Genomic DNA, 27,015 nt, shown 5'->3' on the forward strand with positions numbered 1-27,015 from the left:
GGGGTCTGTAGTGGAGGAATGCTGGATTTTATCTTATTGATCAAGAAACTGTGGTCTTCATCTGCTTTTAATTTATTAGAAGACTTGGAGAGGACAGTCATTCTTTCATTTTGTTTGGAGAATCCACCAGGCTGACGAGTCCTTTGCTGTTATGTTCAGGCATGTGACTGCTCATATTTTAAGCTAATCTACCCCACAAAGCAACTGGTGTTTTGGAGAGTATTACCAGTCCTTTGTTGGGAGTGTAAATTGGGCCTGTAAACTGCCCTAACATGTATACAAAAAGCTGCAGCTGAACCATGGTATATGAACTCATAAATTTATCCACAAATCTATTATAAATAGTTCACCTAAGTGAACACAGAAAGTATTTGAATGCAATTTGTCAGTTTGGTACCACTAGGCATTTTATACACACAAAATAAGAGATTACATTGCATCTAGACTGTGTCCAGACATGTTGAAAACAAACCACGTAAAATATCATTCTGACTTTCCTAGCTGAATTTTTTTGGCTCACTATTTTATTGGAAACTGCTACTTCACCTTTCTGATTTGATAGTCTAATAGCATTCAGTTAGTTTGGAACATGCACCTATTTGGACCTCTAGAAATTCCCGCATGGAAAACATGCATCATACCTGTAACCTGAGTTGGTGCTATTACTTGACTAGCACTCGAAGTTGAGACATCTGGGCCAACTTCAACAGGCACAGGAGGAGAGGTTTTTTCAACTACTACTGTGTGAAAGAAAGAACACAATTTACACATACACGTACAATTGAATTAATAACCAACGGAAAACAAAGGATTGCACGACATTATGCTTTTAACAGGTACATGTTACAGATCTTTTTCTTTCATTGCCACTAGTTGTGCTTCCTCCAATTATTATTATGAACATTATATTATGAAAAGATTACTTCATACATTTGCCAGGAATGGAACATGTTTACAATGTATTCTTGCTAAATGTATATCTGCAATTAAAGATATACAAACAAAGACTGTTGAATACAAACGTTCCACTAATAAGAAAAAAACTGGAACATAAAGCTGCACCATTAGAATGTCTTCATTTTCTTTTAATTCCGGTAAACAAATAGAAGACTTGCCAGAGCATTTCCTGATTCTATAAATGCTTTCAGAAATAAATTTCTTCAGTGACAAGTCTGAATGAAGAATAGTAAACATAATTAACAATTCACCCTATGTATTATATGCAATAACAAATTAATTAAACCTACTTACATTGTTTTTATAATAGCTTTCAAAAGAAAAGTTCTAATACAAATGTGTATAGTCCTAATACAAGTTATTCTGTCCTGTATAACAATAAAGAGACATTCATTTGAAGTTAAATGCAACACATTCAAACATACAAAGGAAAGTACATGGAGAAATAAGTTATATAACTTGACAAAAATGACAAGAGTTTCAATAAATGTTAAATAAAAATGTGGAAGGCTGTGAATAGTGGCAAAACCTTACTTTCCCTAAAGCATTTCAACATACTATCCATCAAAGGTTCATTTACAGTAGTTTTAAAACAACCATTCACTATAGTTAAAGGTATATCGCATATAATCCAAGTCATTATAAGTTGGTCACCAAATCTTTGCAAATTCAACAAGTTCCAAAAATTTACTTCAATAAAATACTATAATATTTGGTTCGAAATAAATTCAAAGAATTCCCTTAAACATGTCTTTATAATTAAACTTATATCTAATCAAATCTATTCACAAGTATGGTGTGAAGTCCCAATTAAGATTAAGTCCATGAGGGAATAATGACTTAAAGTAACAATAAATAAATAAATAAATAAATAAATAAATAAATAAATAAATAAATAATTTCCTTTGAAGTAATTTATTCTCTATACTGACATTCTCAGTAGAGCTGACATAAAGCACAAACTTGCAAGGATTCTGCACTGTGTTGCTTTTCAACAAGGGGAGCTTCCATGACCTTGTTTTTTTATTCTTGATTTGTGCTCCATTACTCTTGTTTTTAATGGATGGGTCAATTTTCCAGTGTAAAGGAACTGGCACAAATTGGTGATTGGTGGTTCACACCAGAAAAGATTTAAAGGGGAAGAAACATCTTGCACCAGGTAATCATAAATGTGGCAGTTGTTATGTATGAATCTTATTATTGCAAGGAAAACTTTTTCAATGTCATCAATCAGGTTTTGAAGTCAAAACCAAAAACTTTATAAACCTCAACAACACTAATAATATCTACTTAATTCAATGCCCTTGCCAGTTGCATAATACATAGAATAAATACATAATACATAGGATAAATTATCTTTGTTAATTATGTTTTGTATTTTTCATTCAGACTTATCACTGAAGAAATTTATGTCTGAAAATGTTTACAGAACTGGGGAATACTCTGGCACGTCTTCTATTTTTTTTACCAGAATTAAAAATAAATGAAGAAATTCTAATGATGCAGCTTTATGTTCCAGTTTTTCTTAAAAGTATATCTGTGGCAGCATTATCTTGATTCTGATTTAACCTTTCTGTCACTATGTCGCAAATCATCGCTCACTACGGCACAGATCTATGAAACAAATCTTGTATAAAGCCAATGAAGCATGTATAACAGTCCATCTTGAAGGCTTAGCATTACTGAAGGAGGTAGTAGGATTTAGATTGCATTCAGCCACCACGGCAAGCTGCATACTATCTGAGACTGGGCACAAACTCATTTGCTACATCCTTTTTGTGCACCTCTCATCCCCCCCCCCTTCTCCTTTGAAGAGAGTTCGATTTCAAGATTCCTGGCTTGATGACACTCCTGTATGCCAGGAAGTCGCAGAAGCCTTAACAAAGGAAAACTTTTTAACTCCCCACAACCTGGGATTAAACCAGGGTTAAGAAATCCGATATGTATAAGGTAAACCAATACACTGAGATGCCAGCATTCAACATCACGGCAAACTAGAACTTGAGCAAACCCTTGTCTGAATCGAGCCGAGCAAGGGAAGCAGAGGAGTATGACAACAAAGAATTTGTGTCTAACCTCAGTTTAATCACAGTTTGTCATTACGTCTAAGAGATACAGCTTTGAACATTCTTCTCTCTTTGTATTTGGGTGCCTAAATAAGTATCACTCTGCAAATATGTCATAAGGACTTTCCAGTCATTCACCATTTCATTTCAATCTACTTCTTAGCCAGTGCTCACCCAGACACTGGCACTTTCTTCCGTTGTTTCTACACACAGAATGTATAAGCGTAATCAACCAGGCACAGCTGCTGCACAACCTCCATTGAGTCCATTGATTAATTGTTCTTGATGGTATGTCCTGTATGCCACCATCCAAAGCTCCCTGGGCACACTAAAGGTCTTGCATGAACACTGTAGCTGTATATCTTTCCCAGTCTTCTTTCTGCAAAACCCCTCAGGCAATGTTTCTTGAGGGAAAGTCTATAACAGAAAATTCTCCCCACCTATTCACTAAAAAAAGAAAAATGTTCCTCTACTACCCAGGAAAGTGCTTTCCTATGCCGCATACAAGAATTAAAAAAAATTAAGAATTTTGTCAATAATATGAAAAGAACAATTAGAATTTACAGGATAAGAAAGAATAATTATGTGATTTGGCCCTCATTCCTACTGTTTGTTCTATTAGAAATTCCAAAGTGTAAAGTCTTAGTTTAAGATGCAGAAGAATAATGCAATACATATTTTGGACAATGGTTATTACAGTCAAATTAATAATGTTGCAAGATTAACTGCTAATTCTTCATGTTATAGTTGGGTTAAGTGGAAAATTGCACTATATTGTGCTGTGGGTTTGTTTTACGCTGCGGTTACTTTTATGGACAATTTCCTTCTTTTTAGCCAAAAAGGTGGCAAGAAGTCACCCATGCACAAGGGCTATATAATCCCACTTTCTCCCTTTGCCTAGGCAAATTCCTTTGTCCTTCTCTGATAAGTGAAACTGCAGCATGGGATTACATCTCCATCAGCATTAATCTTGGTTTGCACACCAGTTTTTAATCTAGCTTCAAAGCTAACAGAGAGAAAATCAAAAGCAACTCAATAAATGAAGTTTGAAAGCCAAATTCTAGCTACAGTTTCAAATCTCGGTTTAAAAACTAATTGTGGTTAATGATAAACATGATTAGCACTGCTACAGGCATAAGATTCAGCCAAAGGAGAAAAATTTTGCTCTCTACTTTGCTCTCTATCTAGACCTTCATAAAAAGACGGGGGAAATCTAAAATGGAAAAGAAAATAGACAGTATGCAATTATTTGATTATTCTGTTTCTTGTTTTCAAGAGTTCTCATCCACTAAAGGAGGAGTCAAAAAGTGCTACCTGGAACCTGTGGATGCAGGTTAATAGTTGAAATCCCAGGAGAAAGCTGAGGTTGGCCAGGCTGTATTATAGGCTTTCCTTGGTCATCAAGTGAAACTAATTCCTAAAAGAATGGTTAAAATTAATGATGTGAGATTAATGTAAAGAGTCTTAAATTTTGGAGGGAGAAGGGTTGTCTCAAAAATTGTTGCTTCCATAGTTATTACATATTAACAAAAATAAGTGCAGCGTAGTATTATTGCTCTGTCACTATGTTTTTTTTCCTTTCCATTTAGCAACAGTCCATGTGAACAACATATTGCAAAGCAGTTGATTCTGTAAAGGATACCTTCTGTGTAGATTACATAACACATAGGGTCACACTGGTCTGTGGCACTGTCATGAAGTAGAACTATATGTTATGGATGTAATCCAAAATAATATTTGCTTCATTTAAGACCCATTTCAGTCACTGCGTCTTAAAATTAGAGTTTCTTTATTTTTAAGGGAGTTACTGCAAATGACTATGGAGAAATACTGCAAATGACTATGGAGTTAAACAACATGTTTAACTGTGCAGGATAGTAACTAAGGGCAGCCAAGTAAAGTTTGAGGATTTTATGTGATTCGATCAGAAAGTTCTCGCAGTTTAATAAGTAAAGTGAACCTCATTGAACTCTCCCTAGAAATTAAACTGACCAAACTGAGACTATCAGAATTTGGTCACGTTATGAGAAGGCAAGACTCACTGGAAAAGACAATAATGGTTGGAAAAGTTGCAGGCAGAAGTACAAAAGGAAGACCCATCATGAGATGTGTGTGTTACATGCTGTCAAGTCAGTACTGACTAGGTGTATGTAAACACACACAAAATGCTTCAGATCTGAATATATCAGATTAAAAAAAAATGGGATTCCAGTTCTGATCTGGGGTTCTGCTGCACATTCTGTACATGTACTAGTTCTGCTGGGTACTTTCTAGGCTTACAACTCCCCCCCCCCACACACACACACACTTGGATGTGTTGAGCTGGCAGTGCTTATTCTGAGCACTCTGTATGTGCACTGGCTGTGCTAAACTTGCAACTCCCACCCCTGGCTTTGATTTATTGAGCTAGCATTGCCACAGTGGCATTGGTTCTGCAAAGATGTCCTCCCACTTTCTGCTTCTACTACACAGACTCTCTGGTTTGACATCAGTCTCTGCTCTTTTTCCCCTCCATTGGAAATAATGGATGGAGGATGCCTTCATGGGGGGGGGGGGAGTCAAAGAATCAGTCCCCCTGAGTCTTGGGGAGATCTTTGGAGTTGAGGCACCAAAAGCTACACAAAAAATGTGGTGCCTTTACCTCAAAAAACTTCCCAAAGCCCCACATTCCCTTGGATGTATTCCCCATTATAGCCTATGGAGATCATTGACTATAATGGCCCCATAGCTATGATAGAAGCAAAGGCATTCAAAGGTGTGTCATGGCCCCTTTAAACACATTCATGAAACTGCAGCATCACCTGGAATGGTGAAGGACTGCACTCTCTTTAAATGCCATTTAAGTGTGAATACCCTGTTTTTCAGAAGGAGCATCTTGTGGCACAGAGTGTGAAGGCAGCAGACATGCACTCTGAAAGCTTTCCCATGAGGCTGGGAGTTCAATCCCAGCAGCCGGCTGAAGGTTGACTCAGCCTTCCATCCTTCCGAGGTCGGTAAAATGAGTACCCAGCTTGCTGGGGAAGGCACTGGCAAACCACCCCATATTGAGTCTGCCATGAAAACACTAGAGGGCGTCACCCCAAGGGTCAGACATGACCCAGTGCTTTCACAGGGGATGTTGTTATTGTTGTTATGTGCGAAGTCGTGTCCGACCCATCGCGACCCCATGGACAATGATCCTCCAGGCCTTCCTGTCCTCTACCATTCCCTGGAGTCCTTTTAAGTTTGCACCTACTGCTTCAGTGACTCCATCCATCCACCTCATTCTCTGTCGTCCCCTTCTTCTTTTGCCCTCGATCACTCCCAGCATTAGGCTCTTCTCCAGGGAGTCCTTCCTTCTCATGAGGTGGCCAAAGTATTTGAGTTTCATCTTCAGGATCTGGCCTTCTAAAGAGCAGTCAGGGCTGATCTCCTCTAGGACTGACCGGTTTGTTCGCCTTGCAGTCCAAGGGACTCGCAAGAGTCTTCTCCAGCACCAGAGTTCAAAAGCCTCAATTCTTTGACGCTCGGCCTTCCTTATGGTCCAACTTTCGCAGCCATACATTGCAACTGGGAATACCATAGCCTTGACTAAACGCACTTTTGTTGGTAGGGTGATGTCTCTGCTTTTTAGGATGCTGTCTAGATTTGCCATAGCTTTCCTCCCTAGGAGCAAGCGTCTTTTAATTTCTTTGCTGCAGTCCCCATCTGCAGTGATCTTGGAGCCGAGGAAAATAAAATCTGTCACTATCTCCATTTCTTCCCCATCTATTTGCCAGGAATTGAGAGGGATACCTTTACCTTTATACCCTGTTTTTCAAAGAAATCCTGAAATGGCTATGGTTGATAGCTAATAATACACTCCCTTCTATATCTGACTGAAAGAATGGTGGATAAATACCAATAAGGTATTTTCTGGCTGGGTTTTTTGGCTCAGATCCATGTCCCTAGTTCTGACCTATAGCAGCCATATGAAATAATGTCTTCCAAAATTGTCAGCCATGTTCAGGTCTTGCAAAGGTCTTGCCAACTAAGGGCTGTGGCTTCCTTTATAGAATCAATCAGTTTTATGCTGAACATGAGATGGACATACTCAGTCAAGGAAGTCATGGCCCTCAGCAAAGATGCTAATGGTAGGTTGCTTTGGAGTTAATTCATTCATAGGATCACTATGAGTTGGAAGTGATTTGACAGTTCTTAACACATACACAATGTATGACCTAGGAGTACAATAGATTTATCTGTGATCTCTCCTCATAATGGGCAGGAAAAAAAGTGCAGCCAAAGAACTGTAACATTAATGACATTGATGGGCAGTGTGCCAAAAATAAGGAATTGCCTGGATTTTTGGAGTTATCTGACAAGAAAGAAAAATGGCAACAATTGGGACTGATTGCGGGAAGATAAATTAATCTAGGTACAAAAAATGATTATAGCAGGATTGGGGAGAGGAATCCTGAGAACAATCTAGTAGCAGAACAGTGTGCATGTTATACCTATTGGCACAGGGATTTAATATGCTGCATTGTAAGCTTTTTTAAAAATTGGAAGTGAAATAGAAACTTCCATTTATTTTAACTACAATATGCTGTGAGTCTGCTGTTGATGTGATTTTTTTCCTAGTCTGCAGGGATACACAAAACAATTTTAGCTTCTTTCTAATGTTAGTTAATAAGTATATAGAACAATCCTTAGGTTTAGAACTGTATCTCTTCTCCTATTGAAGATTTTGAGATTTTGGGATAAGGGAAGCTGTGCCTGTTTCCATAGAGGTAATTGGCAGTCCTCCAGTTTTATGAGAAAAAAGAGGTGATTAAAAAAAAATGTAGATAGAGGTTAAACTTGAGTCTTATCCTGTTCCCAGGTATTCAAGATTGCAGTATGTTGGCTTTAACCTTTACAACCTATGCATTGACAATTAATCTAAATGCACAATTTAACTGCATATCATTGCCATATTATGCTGAGTGTTATGCTACATATGAAAGAATCTTGGATGTGGAAAATCTTAACACAAAGGCTTAGTATAAACACTTTATATAGATATTATATAGATATTTTAAAACACTAGTTCATATAATGACCCTATCAGATATTGGTATATGGTTAGCTACAAATCCAATTAATCAAGAAAGTGTGCTTTCTATAGAAACCAGATGTTTCCTATTGAGTTATCATTCATTTTGATGTGTTAGCAATCTAATTTTCTTTTTTAAACCATGCAAAATGCTGTATGCTTTAATGGCAGACAGTCATGCTGTTTGTGCCTGTTTGCCCATATATTATATATTTTGAATGCCAGGTTATTTTTCAGAAATGTGTACCTTAAAGATTAAACAGCTACACAAAGCCCTGTAAAATTGCTTAGAATATTTTTCTTTGGGTTGTTACCACGGGTCTTTATTTTGTGTTTAGCCAAGGCAAGTTCCAAAAAAAAAAAAAAAAACAGTGTTCCATCATGTTAAAGTGACCCTTTCCTTCATACCCTACAGTGCTGGCAACTGAGCTCAAACATACACCAAGCATACACAGGAGGAAGAGCCTGCATAACCTACAGAATGTAAGATTATAATCCACAATTCATAACATTGTTTCTAAGGATCTGCCCAGCACCTTTCCAGGAAACTGGATTATTATCTGACTAGTTCCAAAAATCCCTAGGAAGAATGTGCTGCCAGAAGTAGCAGCATAACCTGCGGGCTATATTAAGCTTTCAGGTACGCCTATGATTTTTGGACAATTGGACAGCTTGTACTAGTATGGGAGTAGACGAAGGAAGATTCATGTCACTCTGGTAGAGCCATTCATGAGTTGTGTCTCTAAAGACCACTTTAAACATACTCTTGGCAAAATGACTTGCTTAAAAAAATATCCTGTTGAATCGATGGAGACTTAAGTAGTTTTAAAGACCAGTCTGCATTTTAACCAGGCTTTAGCTATGGTGTACTATTGTTCATGCTGTCCAGTCAAAGCTGGCATAGCAACCTCTTGGGGTTTTCAAGGCAAGAGAAATTCACAAGTAGCTTTCCTGTCTCTGCATCACAATCCTGGCTTCCCTTGGACACAACGTCACCGCCATCCTGGCCACCTCCCAATCCTGTCCTGAACTGGACCTGGACTTCTTTGTTGGTCTCCCATCCAAATGCTAATCAAGCTGACCCTACTTAGCTTCTGAGATCTGACAGAATCTGGCTAGCATGGGCTATCCAGATCAGGTCATGGTACCAAATTTTCTTCTTCATGTTCTATTTCACAGTGGCTGCAATTCAAAGAACTATTTCAAATAACTGTGTTCTAAAGAGGAATTTGAAGTTCTATAAACTGGCTGCAGCCCATTAAGGCATAGCAGAAGTTTTAAAATGGAATTCAACAGCAGTTTGTAAGGTATGTTGTTTAAAAGAAAACCTGGTGGAATTAACTAGTTTTTTGGATGCTGAAGAGTATGTGAAGTACCTCTACATTTCAAAGTCATTGGAGATTTTGTGTCCATTTAGGAAAGGAGTCAAAATTAGATATAGGTATGGTAAGAATGATGTGGAAAAGAAAGCTGATAAAAATAACTGAAAGGATCTGTAGTACAATGAAATATTTTTCCTTTAGGAGCCGTTCAGACATATTAATCTCCTTACAACAAACAGGACATTAGAAGCAAGCTGTTATCTCTCCACTTTTCATTTTGCGTGTGTGATTTCTACTCTTCTTAATATTTTAACTGCAAACTATCACGCAGAATTACACCTGCAGTTATGTTACTCATCATTCACTCCAAATCAAAATATGCAACAGAACTTAGAAGCTGGTTTTCAAACCCTGATTAGTATTAGCATGGGCAACTCCAAAAACAAAAAAGACAAGAATTTATGCATGAGAGGCAAAAGGAGTACATGACTGATTATGCACAGGGCAGGAAAGCTGGGTTGGTGGCGGTAGGGCAGCGGGGCTAATCTCTGCTTGCGCACAACGTCACTGCCATCCTGGCTGCCTCCCAGCCCTGTCCTGAATCAGGGCCTGGCCCATGGTAAGGGAGTGCGGCTACTTCCCCATGCCCAATGTTGGCACAGACACCATCAGTGGCCCTGCTGGGGCAGCCCCATGCACAAGGGAAGAGCTAGGACTTTGAGGCCCAGCTCCTCCCCCAACATACGGTGTCTCTGCAGGGACACCAAATGCCTCGGTCAGCTTCGCAGAGCTGCGGAGCCGAATGCGGCATGTTCCCACTATCCTGCCAGTGTGTGGTATGGCCCTCATGTCCCCTGCTGTCGCTGCATGGGAACCCTTCCAGTCCTGCTATTGTGCATGCACATGCACAACATCAAGACAGTCCACATGTGCCGGAGGATTCTTACCCTTGTACATTCCTGGGACGCGGCAGGGCACATTGCCCTGCTGCTAGGAACTTGCAACAGCCCAGCAGCCGTCCAGCACAGCTGCTGCCATGCATAAACAATCCATGTCTCCAATATGCTCCTTATCTCCCAGCCATTATGGTAAGATTGGAATATTTCATCTGCACCACATCTTATTCTATAGGAGCTCAGGAGTACTAAATCTCTTGTTTAGAGGACAATTAAGTCATGGGGTTACAAAGATGGCGGCCATAGTAGACAGTTGAATTAAATCATCATCCCAGTATGCAGCAGCAGTAAAAAGGGCAAATTCTATGTTAGGTATATCAGAAAACATAAGAAAACAGATACTTATACCCAGTGATGGGACATTTTATGGTCTCCCTATTTCAGAGAGAATATTAATAGGGGCCCCCAAAAGAGAAAGAAGTTTAAACACATTCTGTTTGAAAAACTAGGGATGGGGGGGGGGGAAACATGACAGTTATTTCAAAAATCTTCAAAATCTTGTTAGTTTCTAAGGTATTACTGGACTTGAACAAAGTCATGAAGTGTTTTGAGAAACTGAACTAAGAGAATTTACAATTCTACAATACTAGAATAAGGAGATCAATTCCTTATTGGTTAGCTCTAGTGCAGGGGCAAACGCTGGCAGGGGCTCATGGGAATTGTAGTCCATGGACATCTGGAGGATGACTACCCCCTGCTCTAGTGGATTGACAAAAGGAATTATTTCACTCAACATGCAATCAAATTATAAAACTTAAATGACTGATAGGTATTCAGTGGACTGTCAACTACTGTATGCTATGACAGCTTAATGGAACTTCTAAGGACATATGCTTTTGAAGAGCAGTTACTGGGAGATATGAGGAAGAGCAACTGACTATGCCCCAGTCATGTATTCCTCTGAAACATCTGGCAGGGCACAGCAGGAACATGAGGCTGGTGTAGAGGGAACCTTGTTATGCCCTATTAGGGGGTTCTTATAATGGTAGAGGACAGGAAGGCCTGGAGGATCATTGTCCATGGGGTCGTGATGGGTTGGACACATAATTAATTTAAATGCCAAAAGATGAGAAATGCAAACCAAACAAATTTTATCATCAATGGCCAATGTGAAAATTTAACACTGCCCTATTACATGAATAAAGGATCACTGTAAAAATAAAACTGCCTATCATAGAGTTGGAAGAGGCCATACAAGCCAGCCCCCTGCTCAATGCAGGATCAACCTAAAGCATTCAGGATATTTTCAAACATCATTTGGCTTCTGTGAATTTTAAGTATATTCCATGGCCACTGAGATGACCAAACCACTGAATGTCATATTTCCCTGGCCTTTTGGTTGTCCTACTGTATGAATCCTTAATTTTGCAGTTATATATTTTTTGCTAGAGCCTCTTGTGGCGCAGAGTGGTAAGGCAGCAGACATGCTGTCTGAAAGCTCTGTCCATGAGTCTGGGAGTTTAATCCCAGCAGCTGGCTCAAGGTTGACTTAGCCTTCCATCCTCCCGAGATTGGTAAAATAGTACCCAGATTGCTGGGGGGTAAACGGTAATGACTGGCATCACCCCAAGGGTCAGACATGACCCAGTGCTTGCACAGGGGATACTTTTACCTTATTTTTTGCTACTGAATTTAGTTATACACCTGCTGATAAACTGAGCTGAATGGGAATGCTAAACTGGGGCCACCAAACAGTGATGACACGATTGATACATTTTCTTTTATACTAATGATATTTTTTATATTTGAACAAAAATTAAATATCCAAATATGCACACCGATATGCTCACCGATATGCACAGTTTAAACTATTATAGTCTCAAAGGATAACTAAAGTTCTTCCATAGTTTCATGCAGATCTCAAGTTCATTTTCTTTTTATAAATATGCAAAATTGTATGCAGGTTTTATTTTACCTGATATGGCTCTGTAGTTCCCACTAAAACCAGGGAGAGGAAAAGAAAGGAAAAGAAAGGGAATTAACTAGTGTAAAAAGGAGAAGTATACAAAAAACAGGAGGTTTTTTTTTTGCTTTCTAAAATTATTTGTGTACTTTGTCCCAGTGACATTAAACCAGGGAGTTCAAGCTGAACACAAATCTGTTTTAATCTGAGTACAGAAGGCTGTGGTTAGGACTGAGTATTGTGTGGAAACCTGCCCCCTTTTCTTCCACCAATTTAGCCTCTTGCCTCAGAGAACAGAGTTCATTTTACCCAATTTCCCCTCCTGATGTCTGCCCCCTATGCCCCACGGCATTATGTCCATAACACTGTCACTAGTCTAGCATCACATTTAGGACTGATGTAGAAAAGGCTAGGTAGGAAGGATCTGCTCCTACGAGTACTAACATGCTGACAGGTCATAGGATTCAATCCAGAATTTTGAGATGAGCTAGACAGCACAGCTAAGGGATGCTGGTATATCATTGTGTTTTGTATGAAAAATCACAGTTACAAAACTATTTTTATTGGACCCAAAATTGTAAGCATTGTTGCAAGTTTTCAAATGGAATTATTCAAGAAGCTATATATATTCTAAAGAAAAATCTCCTTTTCTTCTTTTCGTTGTTTTGTTTGCTGAAGTTCATGCAAAATCTACTTTAAAATCTAATTTAAATATTTATGCTCTATTTTCCTCTCCACTTTTCTGAGTCAACAAGGACTATTTCTCAATTTAGAAATCCCTGTTATTTATTGGCCTGGATTTATAAAATCCATTTTCCCTCTTACTAAAAAATAAATAAACCAATTAAATATGTCCCATGTTTTAAATGTCTACTTTGTTTTAGAAAAAGTACCATTGATGAGACAATACAGCTTCTGATATTCAGTTCAAAAATTTCAGTAAGATCAGAACCAAATCTTTGGCTATCTGAAAATAGTTAGATGCATCCTTTTGCCTTGCCCAGACAGTAAAAGTTCTGGCAGAATGTACAAGGTACATCTACAGTAGATATCCACATAAGAAGTTGCTCTCTACATTGGAGCCTATTACATGGAGGCCATTTCTGGTCATCATTAGATAACTTTAGTGCACATTAAACCAAATATGCAACCTAAGCGATCATTGATCCATCACGTGACCAGACTGATCTTTAGCTTGCAATGAGATAAGCATTCATCACGTGTCAATTAGGAACTAAATATCAATCTCAGCACATGATGGAATACTGAAAGTACTGCTTAATCATGAAGCAGGTGGTAATTGGTGCTGTCATGTTAATCAGTGACAAAATTATTTTCTTAAACATTTACTTATGTGTTTTAATCTATTAAAATTAACTGAATGCTGATTTGACAATAAATGAGGGCAATCAAAGTTAATTTAGAATCTAAAAATGAATATTTCAGCTCAAAATGAAATAGATTATACAGACTGTGAACCAAGTATGCATGGTAAAGTCATTAGTGATTTCAGCAAGACTAACCTATTATTCTTGTGCAGTCATAAATAAAATATCCCCAAGCCATCTTGCTATCATTGGACCTGTTTGAGATGCCAAGTGTCACAAAGATTAATCTCTACTTATGAAAATAACTCGTACTTTGAAATGTAACTGAGCCTTAGAATGTGTCATCCAAACTCAGACATTTACCTCAGTCCTTCACAATGACACCTGGGATGTTCAGGTATGACATTCCAATTGCAAATCATAAATCTAGAAAATGGTTTGTGGAATCGTGAGGAAGTTTTGAAAGCAGTTCCATGGACTAGATACTCCAAGGATCAAACTGTTTGTAATGCTGCTTTCTATTAGACTCTTTTGAACTCTTTCCACAAACTCCCCATCTATTGTCCCCCCACACAGCCTACTCTACAATGAAAACATTTAAAACAAGAATCACAACACTCCACACAGCCACCAGTATATACCTGCCTATGGTCTGTTCACCAGTAGCGTGTTGGCAATGCATTTATTTTTGCACATGCGGCAAGCCTTCTGCTTTTCCCTGCTGGTGCATTGATGCTAAGCATGTTAAAACAGGACATTTTGAAGCAGCTAATTTTAGAGGCGTTTGCAGAAGTCATGCAAAGTGAGACACAAAACTATAACCAACATTTATAATTGCTTCATGTAAGAACTGAGATGGTGAATGGTTTTGTCATATTTAAAAGAGTCTCAATATTCAGTAGTAGTCCAATAAGTTTCTGCTTCTTCTTGAGTCATAAAAACAGGATCCACTTAAGACTTACTCTGAGGTAAACATATGAAAGACAGAAGAGAATCTTGCAGGGAGCTGCTCATCTGGTACAGTTCCTTGCCCTAGGGGCAGGATTCTTTCCACAACAAACAAAACCAATGTTCTGAAACTTGAAAATCAGTTTCTATAACATATGATGCAATCAAGTACTTGTTGTGTAAACCTTCACATAGTTCATGTTTCATATACAGACTTACACAGTAAGAAGGTTCAGACTTACACATGCACAGATACACACACACACTAAACTAACATCATGAAATCCCTGTCCACTCTCACCTTCTCGCACAGCCACCTCGGGCTCACTTTTCTGTGAGATGGTCAGTGCCTCCACTGGCTCTTCCTTTGCTGGGAGAGGTGGAGGAGAAGTACCTTTAGCAACATGTTGAGTAATCTGGGTCTTGCCATTGACAGGTGGCTGAACTCTAACTGCAGGGTGATGGTATAGCTTGTTTCTGTGAGAGCCAGAAACCGTATAGCCCATTCCACCAGGGCAGATTTCCTTAAAAGCAGCTAGATTTGGGATGGGAAAACATTCCTTTAAGAGTCTAACAGAACAAAAATTTTGACACATTGGAAAATATAATGAAGAAAATCTCTCACATATAAACTCTGACATCAAGAATATTTTTACAATTTTCTAGCTTGAAGTTAACCAAAATCACAAAATATGTGTGAATTCCATAGTACAACTTATTTATTTTTTTTAATTTGTTGACTGCAGAAAAAGATTTCATTTCAGAGTAATCCAATTCATCCAGGGTATTAAATGTGACAACAGTAATGTTGGCTTGTAGGATTAAAATGAGAGAATGTATTTTAAAAGTATTAGCTTTCATGTGCATTTGGCTGTTCTCACTGTAGTAAGATAAGAGTTCACTAGCATTGTGGGTTTCATGGAATAAAGTAAAAAACACTAGATGTTGTCTATGAACTCTGTTTCATATGTTTTATCTTTAAAGAAATCATATGAAGATCTTACTAAACTCTTATTAGTTCTCAGGATCTTTGATAGGCAACTTAGGGACAAAGCAGGTATTTCATGAAGTCCTGTGTATTTTTCTTCTAATCTCTCCCTGTTCCCATGTAGCTGCTAGGTGGAAGCTACAATCACAAATAGAGGCAGGTCAAGTGTGGAGCCAATGCTTAACCCCTTTTCTCTTGCCCCCCCCCCCCCATCTCTACCCAGCTATTTCTCTCTCCTCAGGGGAAAATATATATGGATTTTATATTTGTCAGTCCCCTTCATCCAGACAGTAAAAAAAAAACAGTATTGCCTCTTTAAAAGTTTAAATGAATACAAATTTCAAATTGCTAACTCAGAAGCCAAAGTTAGTAGTACTGTAGCTTGATAGCCATTCTGGCAATTTTAAGCAGACGGGTGGCCATTTGAGTTCAATAATCAGATACCCATGTTTTGCTCTCTCATCACATACTTCTCATTTGCTGAGCCTACTCCATGCTTCCAAGCTGCCCCATGGCCTCTTCTGCATATCAGGCTGCCTCCCATAGGACTGGAGCAGATAACACACACCCTAATCCTGACCCTGTATATAGTACAGGAGTAACATTGTACCTTCCCGTAGATGTTCCACTTCCATAACAGCCATTAACTAGTGGACACAGAATTTGAATCAAAATCCAACACATATAGGATTGAAAAGAGTGATCAATATTACACTCTGAAGGAGTGCAAAAGTGCACTTGCACAAATGGAAGGCTTATGCAAAGGGAAGGGCGGGAGTTCTGTCATTTGGACAGATTTCCATTTGATTTGCAGCCTTTGCCTTGCATCCCATACTATAGCCCAGGCTCTTCTTGACCTTTGAGCAGCGCAGGAAAATATAAAGGGCAAGAGGGAAAGATCTGTTCCTCCTATCCTATTTCTGTTGTGTTTTATGTACATGTCTCCCATCAAATCACTATACCCATGCACAGAGGCCTGGGAGTACCTGATAAGGGACAAGCACAGTAAGCAGAAAGGCACGATTTTATTCTGCAACTGTGAACAGAAACAAGTTCAGGAATAGTAATGCCTGATCTTATTTGGAAAAGTATATAGTTTCCCATTTTTAAATAAAACAGTTGCGCGTACTTTTCAGTTTATCCCTATCCATCATGTCATGCGAAGCATGCATTAAGAAACATCATTCAAAGAGGGGGGAATTCAACATTGTTTGAAAATGTAGCAGAGAAAGTTGGGACTTGAACATGTCTGTTTTTTTAAAAAAATGTATTAAGAACTAGTAAAGTGTAACACTATATTGTAGGAAACCATTCTGTGAACATTAAGCTATGCTATATGTAGTGTATAGTGCACATCTGTGCAAGTATATGCTTTTTTTCTGGGAACCTCTTACCTGTTCCTGGGAGGGGACATTTCTCACAGTGGGGGCCCCAGGCTTTGCCAACACTGCAACAGCAGAGCTGCTTGCTGAGCTGAACAGAGAGAGGGTGCATACACTGCTTTCCTGCACTGACAAACCGGTAGCAGGGCCCTTTCTCTTCAGTGACCATGGGATTATCAACTGCAGCAAAAAGGGAAGGAGGATGCTAGAGTTTACATGACAAACAAAACAGAGAAATACCATAGGATTTCCATCACCAGATTTTTTAAAAGGATCAAACGGATATATATCATCACAGAGAGACAAAGATGCTGACTTCTGAGGAAAAATACCTCATATTGATCATGAATTATTTCTGAAGGCAAACTAATACAAGAGAAGAAAAGCCCATATTTCTACAAATAAAAGCCAATGTCAAAATTAGAGGCTGCCATGCTCCAACAACACAGAATTAGAAGACAGCCTTCTTTCCCATGCAGAAGCACTGAAGCAGAAGCTTGAAGCAGGTGAACAGCAAAAATATAGAACACTGACATACCACACATTCACTTCTAACACTCAAATTATGACACTGTGTAAATACAAGGAACAGCAAAATAGACACTTTTGAGTTGACAAGCAAACTGTCCTTTTGAAGTCAATGAGAAAATGATGGTCTTGAATACTCGCTGACAACTTTGTGTGGTTTCAGTAAAGTTGCATTGAATAGAAAAGATACTTCAAAATGTATAAACTGGTAGTGTTATCATTCTTCCCTTGCCCACTGTTCCTTCTCCTCTACAGCGTTCTCAAATTCATGGGGCTAAATATCCTATTGAAAATTTGAAATATTTGGATTAACAGAATCAACTTTGATTATAGCGCATAACAAAATATAGCACTGAGATAGTAATGTGTGGTTAAGATATATTTGCTATTTTGGGGGAGGGGGAAGACTCGTGGCAGACGAGGAAGTTTCAATTATGGCAAAAGCAATTTTTCAGGATATGAGTTGTTATCAACTCAACTCAACTTCAAACCATGTATGATATTGTTTTCAGACTTTATCATTCCTAAGCTAGATATAGCTTGCCAGTCATGTCTGCTGGACCTCAAGAGCTTCATGAAACTCCTGTTTTTGTTGCACATCTACAATAACAAAAATGTTGCCAACAGCACCAAGAAGCCACCATACATCTCTGCTGGGCTGCATGCCACATTTGTACCACACAGTTCTGTATGACCAGCTAGTTCTGAACTGGAAGGTAAGGATGTTTGCCATCACTCAGATCCCAGGTCCCCACAAAACTGAAGACAATCTTTTTATTGAGTTCATGGTACATTTAAATTAGCGAAGGTTGTACAACAGCAGTGGCTGGTAGATTTACCCCATATACTAATATATTCGTATTTACACAATACATTAAAGAAATTCTTCTTGATAGCTTCTGTTTCCCATATGACTGAATATGTTTAAACTTATTCTTAAATGTAAAACAAACCCAGAATTAATGAAGTTTTGCTTCTCTGAAGTCCAGGATCGCTCAAACATAAAACAATTGTTAATACTATTAGTGTTCTCATGGCTCATTATTTTGCAGCAGAAAATATTTGCAATAAAATAAACCCTCCCATCCACCCTAGATATAAATACAGGAAGAAACGACTGCAAACTGAAATATTGGGAAACATGGTAGCCTAACTGTACTTTATGAACCACCAACAGAATTTTTACTGTTCATGTACAGCTACTGGAACAATGAATAAGAACTGACTAAAATTAACATGTGTGTATGTACAAACATACAATAAAGAAGCAACAACATTGGCTCATCATCTCTACCTGATCTTTACCCTGGGAACCAGGGAATTGGGGAAGAGAAGAAAATTGTGTTGTGATCACTTGGGTTCTAGGATAAGTCACTCTGGAATAGTTTTCTGGGAAAGGGTCTGCCGGGGAATCTGCTGGGGAAGATCTTCAAATGTTGCCATGTGAGAGAATTTTGCTATTCAGCTGTTAGAATTAAAAATTGTGGCCACACCTTGATTGTAATTCAGGTTGTCAAGAACTCTCTATTTAGGAGAAAAAAGAACTAATGAATCAGGGAGGCAGATTCTTTAGAGGATATTTTTCTTCCCATGAAAAATTCTGATCATTTTAGTCAGAACCATCGTGACATGGGAGGAGGAGGGGTTCCTGCTCCCCTAAGCTGGTTTTCTGGTCCCAAATGGCACCATAGACTGTATTTGCTACCCCCCCCCCAGCAGTGTTTTGCGGCAGACGGAAAGGCAGGCGACCTTCAGTGCTGTGACAGGCCTGTCCAGAATAGGCCCTTTGGCACTTTGAAACAGCCTTTCTGATCACTACAAAATGGAGGCATATCCCTCCATTTGGCCAGAGGACAACATTGCATCTACTTGTGCCTTAAAATGCTCACTGTACCTCGTACCTTTCAAATTTCTACAACATTTCAGAAATTTCTGAACTTTCTCTTTTTCATATTTAATGACAATAGTGTTTCAAGTTTCAGATGTACCAATTCTAGAGTTTCGATCACAGTTACCCATTGTCTGCTTACATTGTTACTGGATTCTTGCCGTTGTACTCTTTATGGAGGGACCTATGAAGACAATTTGGATGGGCCAAATTGCAGCATAATACTGCTGACCTGGATAGGCTGCTGGAAACCAATCTCGCGAGTACTGAAAGAACTGCCTGATGACTTCTGGACACCGTTAAAAGTGATGGTTATTACCTTGAATGCCCTAAACTGTTTGGCTAGCCATTAGAGATAGGGTTTTATCCACAGCGGAAGCTGAGCTGTGGTGCTAATTCCATGCAGATGGATACCTGGTGCTTTGCTTTTCAAATTTTTAAGACACCACAAGATAATTTCTTAACTGACATAGGAAGTTCATTGATCCACCTGTCGAGCTACTTCACTGACAATTTAATTTTTTTAACATGTTGATTATTGACCATCACTGATAGACAACTGTTAGGGACTGATACGATATGTTAAATCAAGTTTATAGTATTTTATTTACATCAATCAACAATTAAAATACAGTTGTAATATGATTTAACAATGATTCATTTAACCTTGATGTTACCCATCTCAAAAGTTTTTTTGTGAAATATAAACCTTTTAAATAAATACATCTAAAATGATGGTCAGCTTGAGATACATGATCACAGAGTTACAACCTCCCAAGCCCATTGAAACCTATGGATTTAGAAGGACGTAACTCAGCATAGGATTTTAAGAAGAGAAATACATTTCATTTTGTTCAACTCATAGTCAAGCTGAAGAAACATCACTGAACATTTGCCAAGGTGGCATTAGGATATATGATGAAATAAATTTCTTTTTCTCATGTCTCACTGAATAATCTTTTTGAATACTGTGTCATGATTTAAAATTGTAGTTGGATCACAGAGACTATATTCAACATCAAATTTAAAATTCTCACAATTTGACAGAATGTCAAGCCACTTTAATCATAATATACTTCAATCTCTTACAAACTGAAAAGGGGGTGGGGATGTTGATAGTTAACTGATGATTGTTTTTTCTACTTACGGATGCATCTGGAAAGGGTGGGGTCTGGCACAAATCCTGGTTTGCAGGTACACCTATAGCTGCCCATGGTATTCAAACACTCACCATTAGGGCACACCCCTTGCAGCTGACATTCATTAATGTCTGTAAGGGAACATACAATATTGCCAGTTAAGCAGTACAAGAAGCAGTACAAGAAGCAGGACAAAAATCTGTGTCACAAACAGATACAGCCAATGATAATCCTTTGTCACAGATGTAACAGAACTGATTTTTGCTATATATTCCCTGTCATGTAAGAAGATCATAGTCTGACGAAGGGTGCTTGCACTCGAAAGCTCACGCCTTGAATAAATCTTTGTTGGTCTTAAAGGTGCTACTGGACTCTGATTTTATGGTGTATCAGAATGTCAAACTGGGAAGCCAAGCCACACTCTGCCATGGAAACTTGCTGGGTGACCTTGAACCATCCACACACTCTCAGTTTAATGTACCACACAGGCTTGTTGCAAGGTTTTGGAGAGGGGGAGAATGTTGTAAATCACTCTAGATTCCCATTTCAAAGAAGGAGGGGCATAAACAAAGTAAATAAAAGGGTGCTTTCTAAGCTCAGGAGGGTGTGCTTAAGATGGTACAATCAGTCCTAAACTGGTGATGGGATTCAAAGATTGTGGATGAAAGCAACAAGTTAAAACCCAATTGTGACAAGATTGAGGGGATGCTGGTTTGGAAAGATGATATACTGGAATGCACTGATTTACCAATACCTGATGGAAACCGGTTACCATCAGCTGACCATGCTACAAGTTTAGAGATCCTTTTGGACCTAGCCTTGCCAATGGAAAAAACAACCAGATTCAATAACTAATGGTGTCAAACTGAAGATTGAAGTTTGTGTGTAAACTACCTTCACTTCTGGACTTGGTTGACTTATGATGGTTTTGTAATCACTAGACTAGATTACTGCAATATGGATCTGCCTTTGAAGAAAACTAGTGAGCTGCCAATCTGTTGATTAGGGTCACCAGTTTTAAAATAGCTTCTCTGATTATCTATTTGCTTCTAAGTTTAATTCAAGTCACCTTTAAAGCACTTCACAACTGTGGACTCATATAATAAAAAAAATTAAATAAATACAATAAAAAGGCAAATGTTAGTCCGGGAATTATTAGGAAGGGAACTGAAAACAGATGCGGCGTACCTGCTCCTTTCCCGTGGCCCCCTTCCCAGGCAAGGCAGCTGCCTCGCCAGCAGGAAAGGGGCGTGTTCCCCTGGGCGACTCACCGGTGGCAAAGGCTCTTCCCCCATCGACTCCCTGGACAGCACAGCTGAGGACAGGCCAAGTAGCCAATGGGAAGCCGCACGCCACTTGGCCCTGGAGTGACACTCGGAGGGGCCAATCAGGAGCTGCTTAAGGGCTCCTGATTGGCCCCTCCGAGTTTTTATCACAGACTCGGCCCACCCATTTCTCCTCCCCTTTATCCCTTATGGCTTTATTTATAGCACTCCACAGGAGCGGTTTAAAGATTATTATCGGCATTTTATTGCATTGTGAATTTTGTTGCACCACCATTGCCTGTCTTCTGTGTCTGGTTCCTTCAACCTGGCATGAAGCCAAAAGTAGACTACAGGGCACTTGGCTCCAGCAGAGGCTGGGGTAGCTTGAAGAGTAAAGGCCCAGGCCTGGTGCTGAGCCTCACTTGTGCCACCAGTCCTGCCCCTGGCCCTGGCTCCTTAATCCTGGCTGTGGAGGCGGCAGCGGTGCAGTGAGTGAGGGTCAGCACCAGCCTGGCAAGCCACCACCACCTCTGCCAACCATCTTCTGTGGCTGGCTTGAAGACTAAGGGATGCAGTGGCAGCTGGCCAGGGCGAGCAATGAGTCCTGTTCATGCTACTGCCATCTTCCATGGCTGGCCCCACACCCAGCTCATTCGGCCTAGTGATGGAGGTGGTGGTGGTATGGCAATTGGGGCTCAGCACCACCCCTAGCCAGCCACCCCCTCTCCAATCAAACCATCAATTCCTTGTGGTATCTCCAATCCAAAAAATAGGCGTTGTTCCAGCTATTCCAAATCAATAATGGATCTTTTTATTTCTTCATTTTATAATAATTCAAAACTTTGTAAAATATCCAAAATCAATAAAGATATTGAAAAGCATGGGGGGGGGGGAAGGACCACCTCCTAAGGAACCCCCACATTGTATCTGGCTCCATAGGAAGGAGAGCAGCCATTGGAAGGCTGTCCCATTAATCCCGGTCCCGGCTAGGTGGAGGGCTAAGAGCACATTTTTGACCACATCAAATATGGCCTACAGAACTAACATTACGAGAATATCCAAACCGCCCCAATCCAGCTGGCACCGGAGGTCATCTATCAAGGCAACCCGCACTATCTCCCCGCCCCCTCCCTGGTCAGGAGGGAAGCCTGACTGCTATGGATCGAGTGCTGAAGCTTCCTCCTAGAATGCTAGGAGCTGATCTGTGACAGCCTTCTCAACCACCTTTCCCAGAAACTCAAGATGCAAGACTGGGGGGTAGTTGGATGGGTCCCATGGATCAAGCAATGGTTTCCTCAGAATAAATGTACTCGGCATAAAATGGAAAAACTATATGGTCAGATTGTATACAATAAGGTAAAGGTAAAGGTATCCCCTGTGCATGCACCGAGTCATGTCTGACCCTTGGGGTGACGCCCTCTAGCGTTTTCATGGCAGACTCAATACGGGGTGGTTTGCCAGTGCCTTCCCCAGTCATGACCATTTACCCCCCAGCAGCAAGCTGGGTACTCATTTTACCGACCTCGGAAGGATGGAAGGCTGAGTCAACCTTGAGCCGGCTGCTGGGATTGAACTCCCAACCTCACGGGCAAAGCTTTCAGGCGGCTGCCTTACCGCTCTGCGCCACAAGAGGCTTTACCTTTGTATACAATAGGGTTGTATAAAAATAGAGCTTTTTTAAAATTATGGTACTTACCAGTATTGAGTACCAGCATCTTTTGGGAGGGGTGGCTCTCACAAGTCCGGATGGGAGAATTGGTGGAAATTGGTATACTTATTTATGAATACCAACACTTTTCTTTTTAACATAGAAAACCTCTGTCTATAAGAATATTTTGCACAAAATACACAGATGTACTGTAGCATTCAATGATTATTCCTTTACACATGTGATCCTGAAATCACTTGCTGCTCTTTTAAGGATCAATCAAAGATTGACCTAAAATCATTTAAAATGTGTTTTTATAATATAGGAGGTGCCTTCTTATGTGAAAAATAAAAATGCAGCTTTTCCCTGGGGAGTTTTAAAATAGTGATGAACAGATCTGTGCCCCTTGGCCCATTTAGGATTTGATCCCTTTTCAGTTCTGAGGACTGAATCTGAAGATCTTTCACAGAAGTTAATTAATGCCAGGAATATTGAGAAAATGGTTCTGCTCTTCTCTCATTCATATTCCTATACTTTTAAGCCATCATAGGAATGAATTTAAATGTAATGTGAAATGCTGTAGGAGCACAAGCTCACTTACAGTACAACTAAACTCTACTTTACACCAGGGGTGGCTAAACTGTGGCTTTCCAGCTATCTATGGACATCTGGAGAACCACAGTTTGGTATCCCTTCTACACTATTAAAAATGCTTCATCTGTTTTTTCAATAATCATTTCAGCAGTTCTATAAATTAGGTTAGTGACTATACAATTATCAGTGAGATTTTAATCAGAAACGTTGTGGCTCACAGCCAAGTTCCTTAACCACTTCTGCCATAGCTCTTTAAAGCATCAGTGCTAAAGAGATTAGCTCTGAATGTTCATTAATGTTTATTCATTCACTATAGCTACAATAGACGTAACAGAGATATACAAAATATTGTTCAACCATTTAGTCTGAATTGTTTATTTTCAAGGCTGGAAAATCCTTCTTCTTCTGGTTCACATTATGCCTATATTTAACTAATAATCAGCTCCAAAGAATCAGTTTGTGAGATAGTAGACAGAAATTCATCAAATGTTTGGCACCGCACCTGGTGTATGTGTTTGTGTGTGTGTGTGTGTGTGTGTGGGGGGGAATGGGAAGAAACTGATGCAAAAGTACTTCAAGGACAGCTATTTCGTAAATCAGGAAGTGATATAACAGAATGAGTGGCCTCCAAAAAAAACAGCACATATGAAAATCCAAGAAAAACATCCTGAACACAGCTAGATATTATCATTTGAATCAGCAACTCAGGGAGCAATGATGTGGGTTTATGACACAAGAGTGTAAAAAAACCCCAAACCAAAATCTGAACATCTCCATTAAGTAGCTGTAAACCTGAAGGAGCACGCCACCTTGACATCCTTGAAAAGTGATCTCTGTGGTCTGTTTCAAATTCTAATCTAGGTATTAGATCCTTTTCCTGCGCAGAAAACTATATGTGCTAAGACCCAAATTGTACATATTTTCCTCTTCATAAAATTGCTGGAGGTGAGGATGAGAATCAGCAATGTGTACATATGAAGTGCTCGCTCCACAAATGACACTGAATGAATACTGGGGTGGAGGACATATGCACTATTCCTTAATGAAACAGTACCCTTTTCCAACTAAGTGTTTGAATGAGGCCAGTATCTAGGGTTTCACTAACTACTGCTGTTATTTCAGCACTCAGAACCTGACTTCCAAAGTGCTGTCCACCAGACTGGCATTATCTGCTGCTTGGAGACAGCGGGCAATTTCGCATCCAACAAATGTAGTGAAATACTTAACTTTTGCAGACACCATATTTTAGGAATTTTGCACAACTTCACCAACATCCAGCATCCCAGCAGCTACATCCTCCATTTTAAAGTGCTAGCTGGAGAATCGCATAAAGTGGATTCCTCCAGCCATGTAGCACGAATGGGAGGAGAGCACCCAGCAAGCAACACACCAAGGAACTTTGTGGAGCCAACATAGTGCTATCTCCACTTCCAGTGCCCGCCCCTGCCTCCCTCTCCCTTCTCCCAGAGATGGGGTTTCTTTTTTTTTAAGCAAAGTGCCTGGAGCAACGAGTACACATTTAATCGTCCAGGCAAAGAAAAAAAACAACATTTTCCCCTCCAGTTAACACATGAAGCATGCCTTCCTAACCCTCCCCCTGATCCAGGAACAAGATCAATTTGTAAAGGCTACAAGGCTCATGAATACAAAAGGAGTGGCATTAAAACGAAGCACTATGCATCTTTGATTATATGCATAGACATCTAAACAGAGGAGTTTGACTTAAAAAATTTTTTAGCTTGACTTGCGGCCCCTTTAAAAATAGGAGAAAGGTGATTGGCTGATTTGCATGACTGACAGGTAGAGGAGAATCGTGTGTATAGCGTAGCTCTCTTCCGCCATTACAGGCAGACATGCAGAGTTCCAAGAAGTGAGAGAAGGCAGGAGTGAGAAGTGAAAGAGCCAGGAGGTGAGGAATGGTGGGAGGCATGTTAATTTTTAGCATTACATCATTGTGCTGGCATAATGCTAATTTTTTCAATGTGCGGAATTGCCCAATGTCTTCTCAATGTGGACCTACCTCCTTAGATGAAGGGTGGAGCAAAAATATACTAGGTAGGTACAGAATGACAGCATAATTTAGCAAGATTTTGGTGAGTATTTATCAGAAGTGATTTCTGGTAATCTTATCAGAAAGCCACTATATTGACATCAAGTCCTGTAGTACATAATTCTATCCGAAGATAGACCTTCTATAATTCTATAGAAGATAGACCCAGCATGAAGCATACACAAATTAGTAACAAAACCTCAAATGCCTTCTTGGACAGAAGAAAAATATGAATGATTGTTGCTTCAGCATTTTGAGCAAAAAAGCCTTGTAAGTTTCCCATCCAATGAATTAATATTCATTCTGTGGTTAGTGGCCACCTACCCAACACATATCCGGCCACCCGCAGTCTTGTACAGCTGTGTAAATTATACCAAAATCAACCTGTTAAGGCAGCTGGAAATGGAATCTGGATCAAGATGAAGGCTGCATTAAAAACAGGTCAACGGCTTTAAAACCTTTTCATTTGCTTTATGCCATCTTTAACAAGTAAAACCGAAAAAAAATTAACTTATTAAAAGCAGATTGAAAGTATGAGATGTTGGAAAAAATACATAATTTAGACTAGTGTCTTGTTACAACAGTTGGAATTGATGGTGTAAATCACTACACAGCTAGTACAAAGACAGTGGTTTAAGTGGGGAACATTCTCCAAAAAAGGACTTCATACGAAGAAGAAGAAGAAGAAGAAGAAGAAGAAGAAGAAGAAGAAGAAGAAGAAGAAGAAGAAGAAGAAGAAGAAGAAGAAGAAGAAGAAGAAGAAGAAGAAAAAGAGTTGGTTTCTCTACCCGAAGAGGTCTCAAAGCAGCTTCTCCCCACAACAGATACCCTGTGAGGTAGGTGGCTATTTGGTCAGAACAGTTTTATTAGTGCTGTGGCAATCTACAAAAAAAAGTAATTGGTCAATGTGACCTTTTCCACACTGAGAACTTCACTGCTGCTGCTCCCATGCAGGAGCACAAATCCAGATTGGACGAGGTGCACCGGGCCAAATGCT

The 27,015-nt window shown here is 39.5% G+C and overlaps 1 protein-coding gene across 12 annotated transcripts in view; it reads right to left on the reverse strand.

Annotated features, from left to right (window-relative positions):
- Positions 1-27,015, reverse strand: part of LTBP1 (latent transforming growth factor beta binding protein 1) — a 276,190-nt gene that overhangs the window by 110,664 nt on the left and 138,511 nt on the right. For 2 of the 12 annotated variants that reach the window (XM_077343401.1, XM_077343477.1), the window contains 6 exons: positions 20,470-20,592; positions 16,919-17,086; positions 14,838-15,071; positions 12,273-12,295; positions 4,338-4,440; positions 642-737 (listed from right to left, as the gene is read on the reverse strand). In XM_077343401.1, the coding sequence (XP_077199516.1) occupies positions 642-737; positions 4,338-4,440; positions 12,273-12,295; positions 14,838-15,071; positions 16,919-17,086; positions 20,470-20,592 (747 nt within the window). Of the gene's footprint in view, positions 1-641; positions 741-4,337; positions 4,441-12,272; positions 12,296-14,837; positions 15,072-16,918; positions 17,087-20,469; positions 20,593-27,015 lie in introns of all 12 variants that reach the window. The other 10 variants (XM_077343408.1, XM_077343469.1, XM_077343424.1 and 7 more) reach the window with 9 other exon arrangements.

The sequence above is a fragment of the Paroedura picta genome, chromosome 1 (assembly GCF_049243985.1).
Source record: "Paroedura picta isolate Pp20150507F chromosome 1, Ppicta_v3.0, whole genome shotgun sequence".
NCBI lineage: Eukaryota > Metazoa > Chordata > Lepidosauria > Squamata > Gekkonidae > Paroedura > Paroedura picta.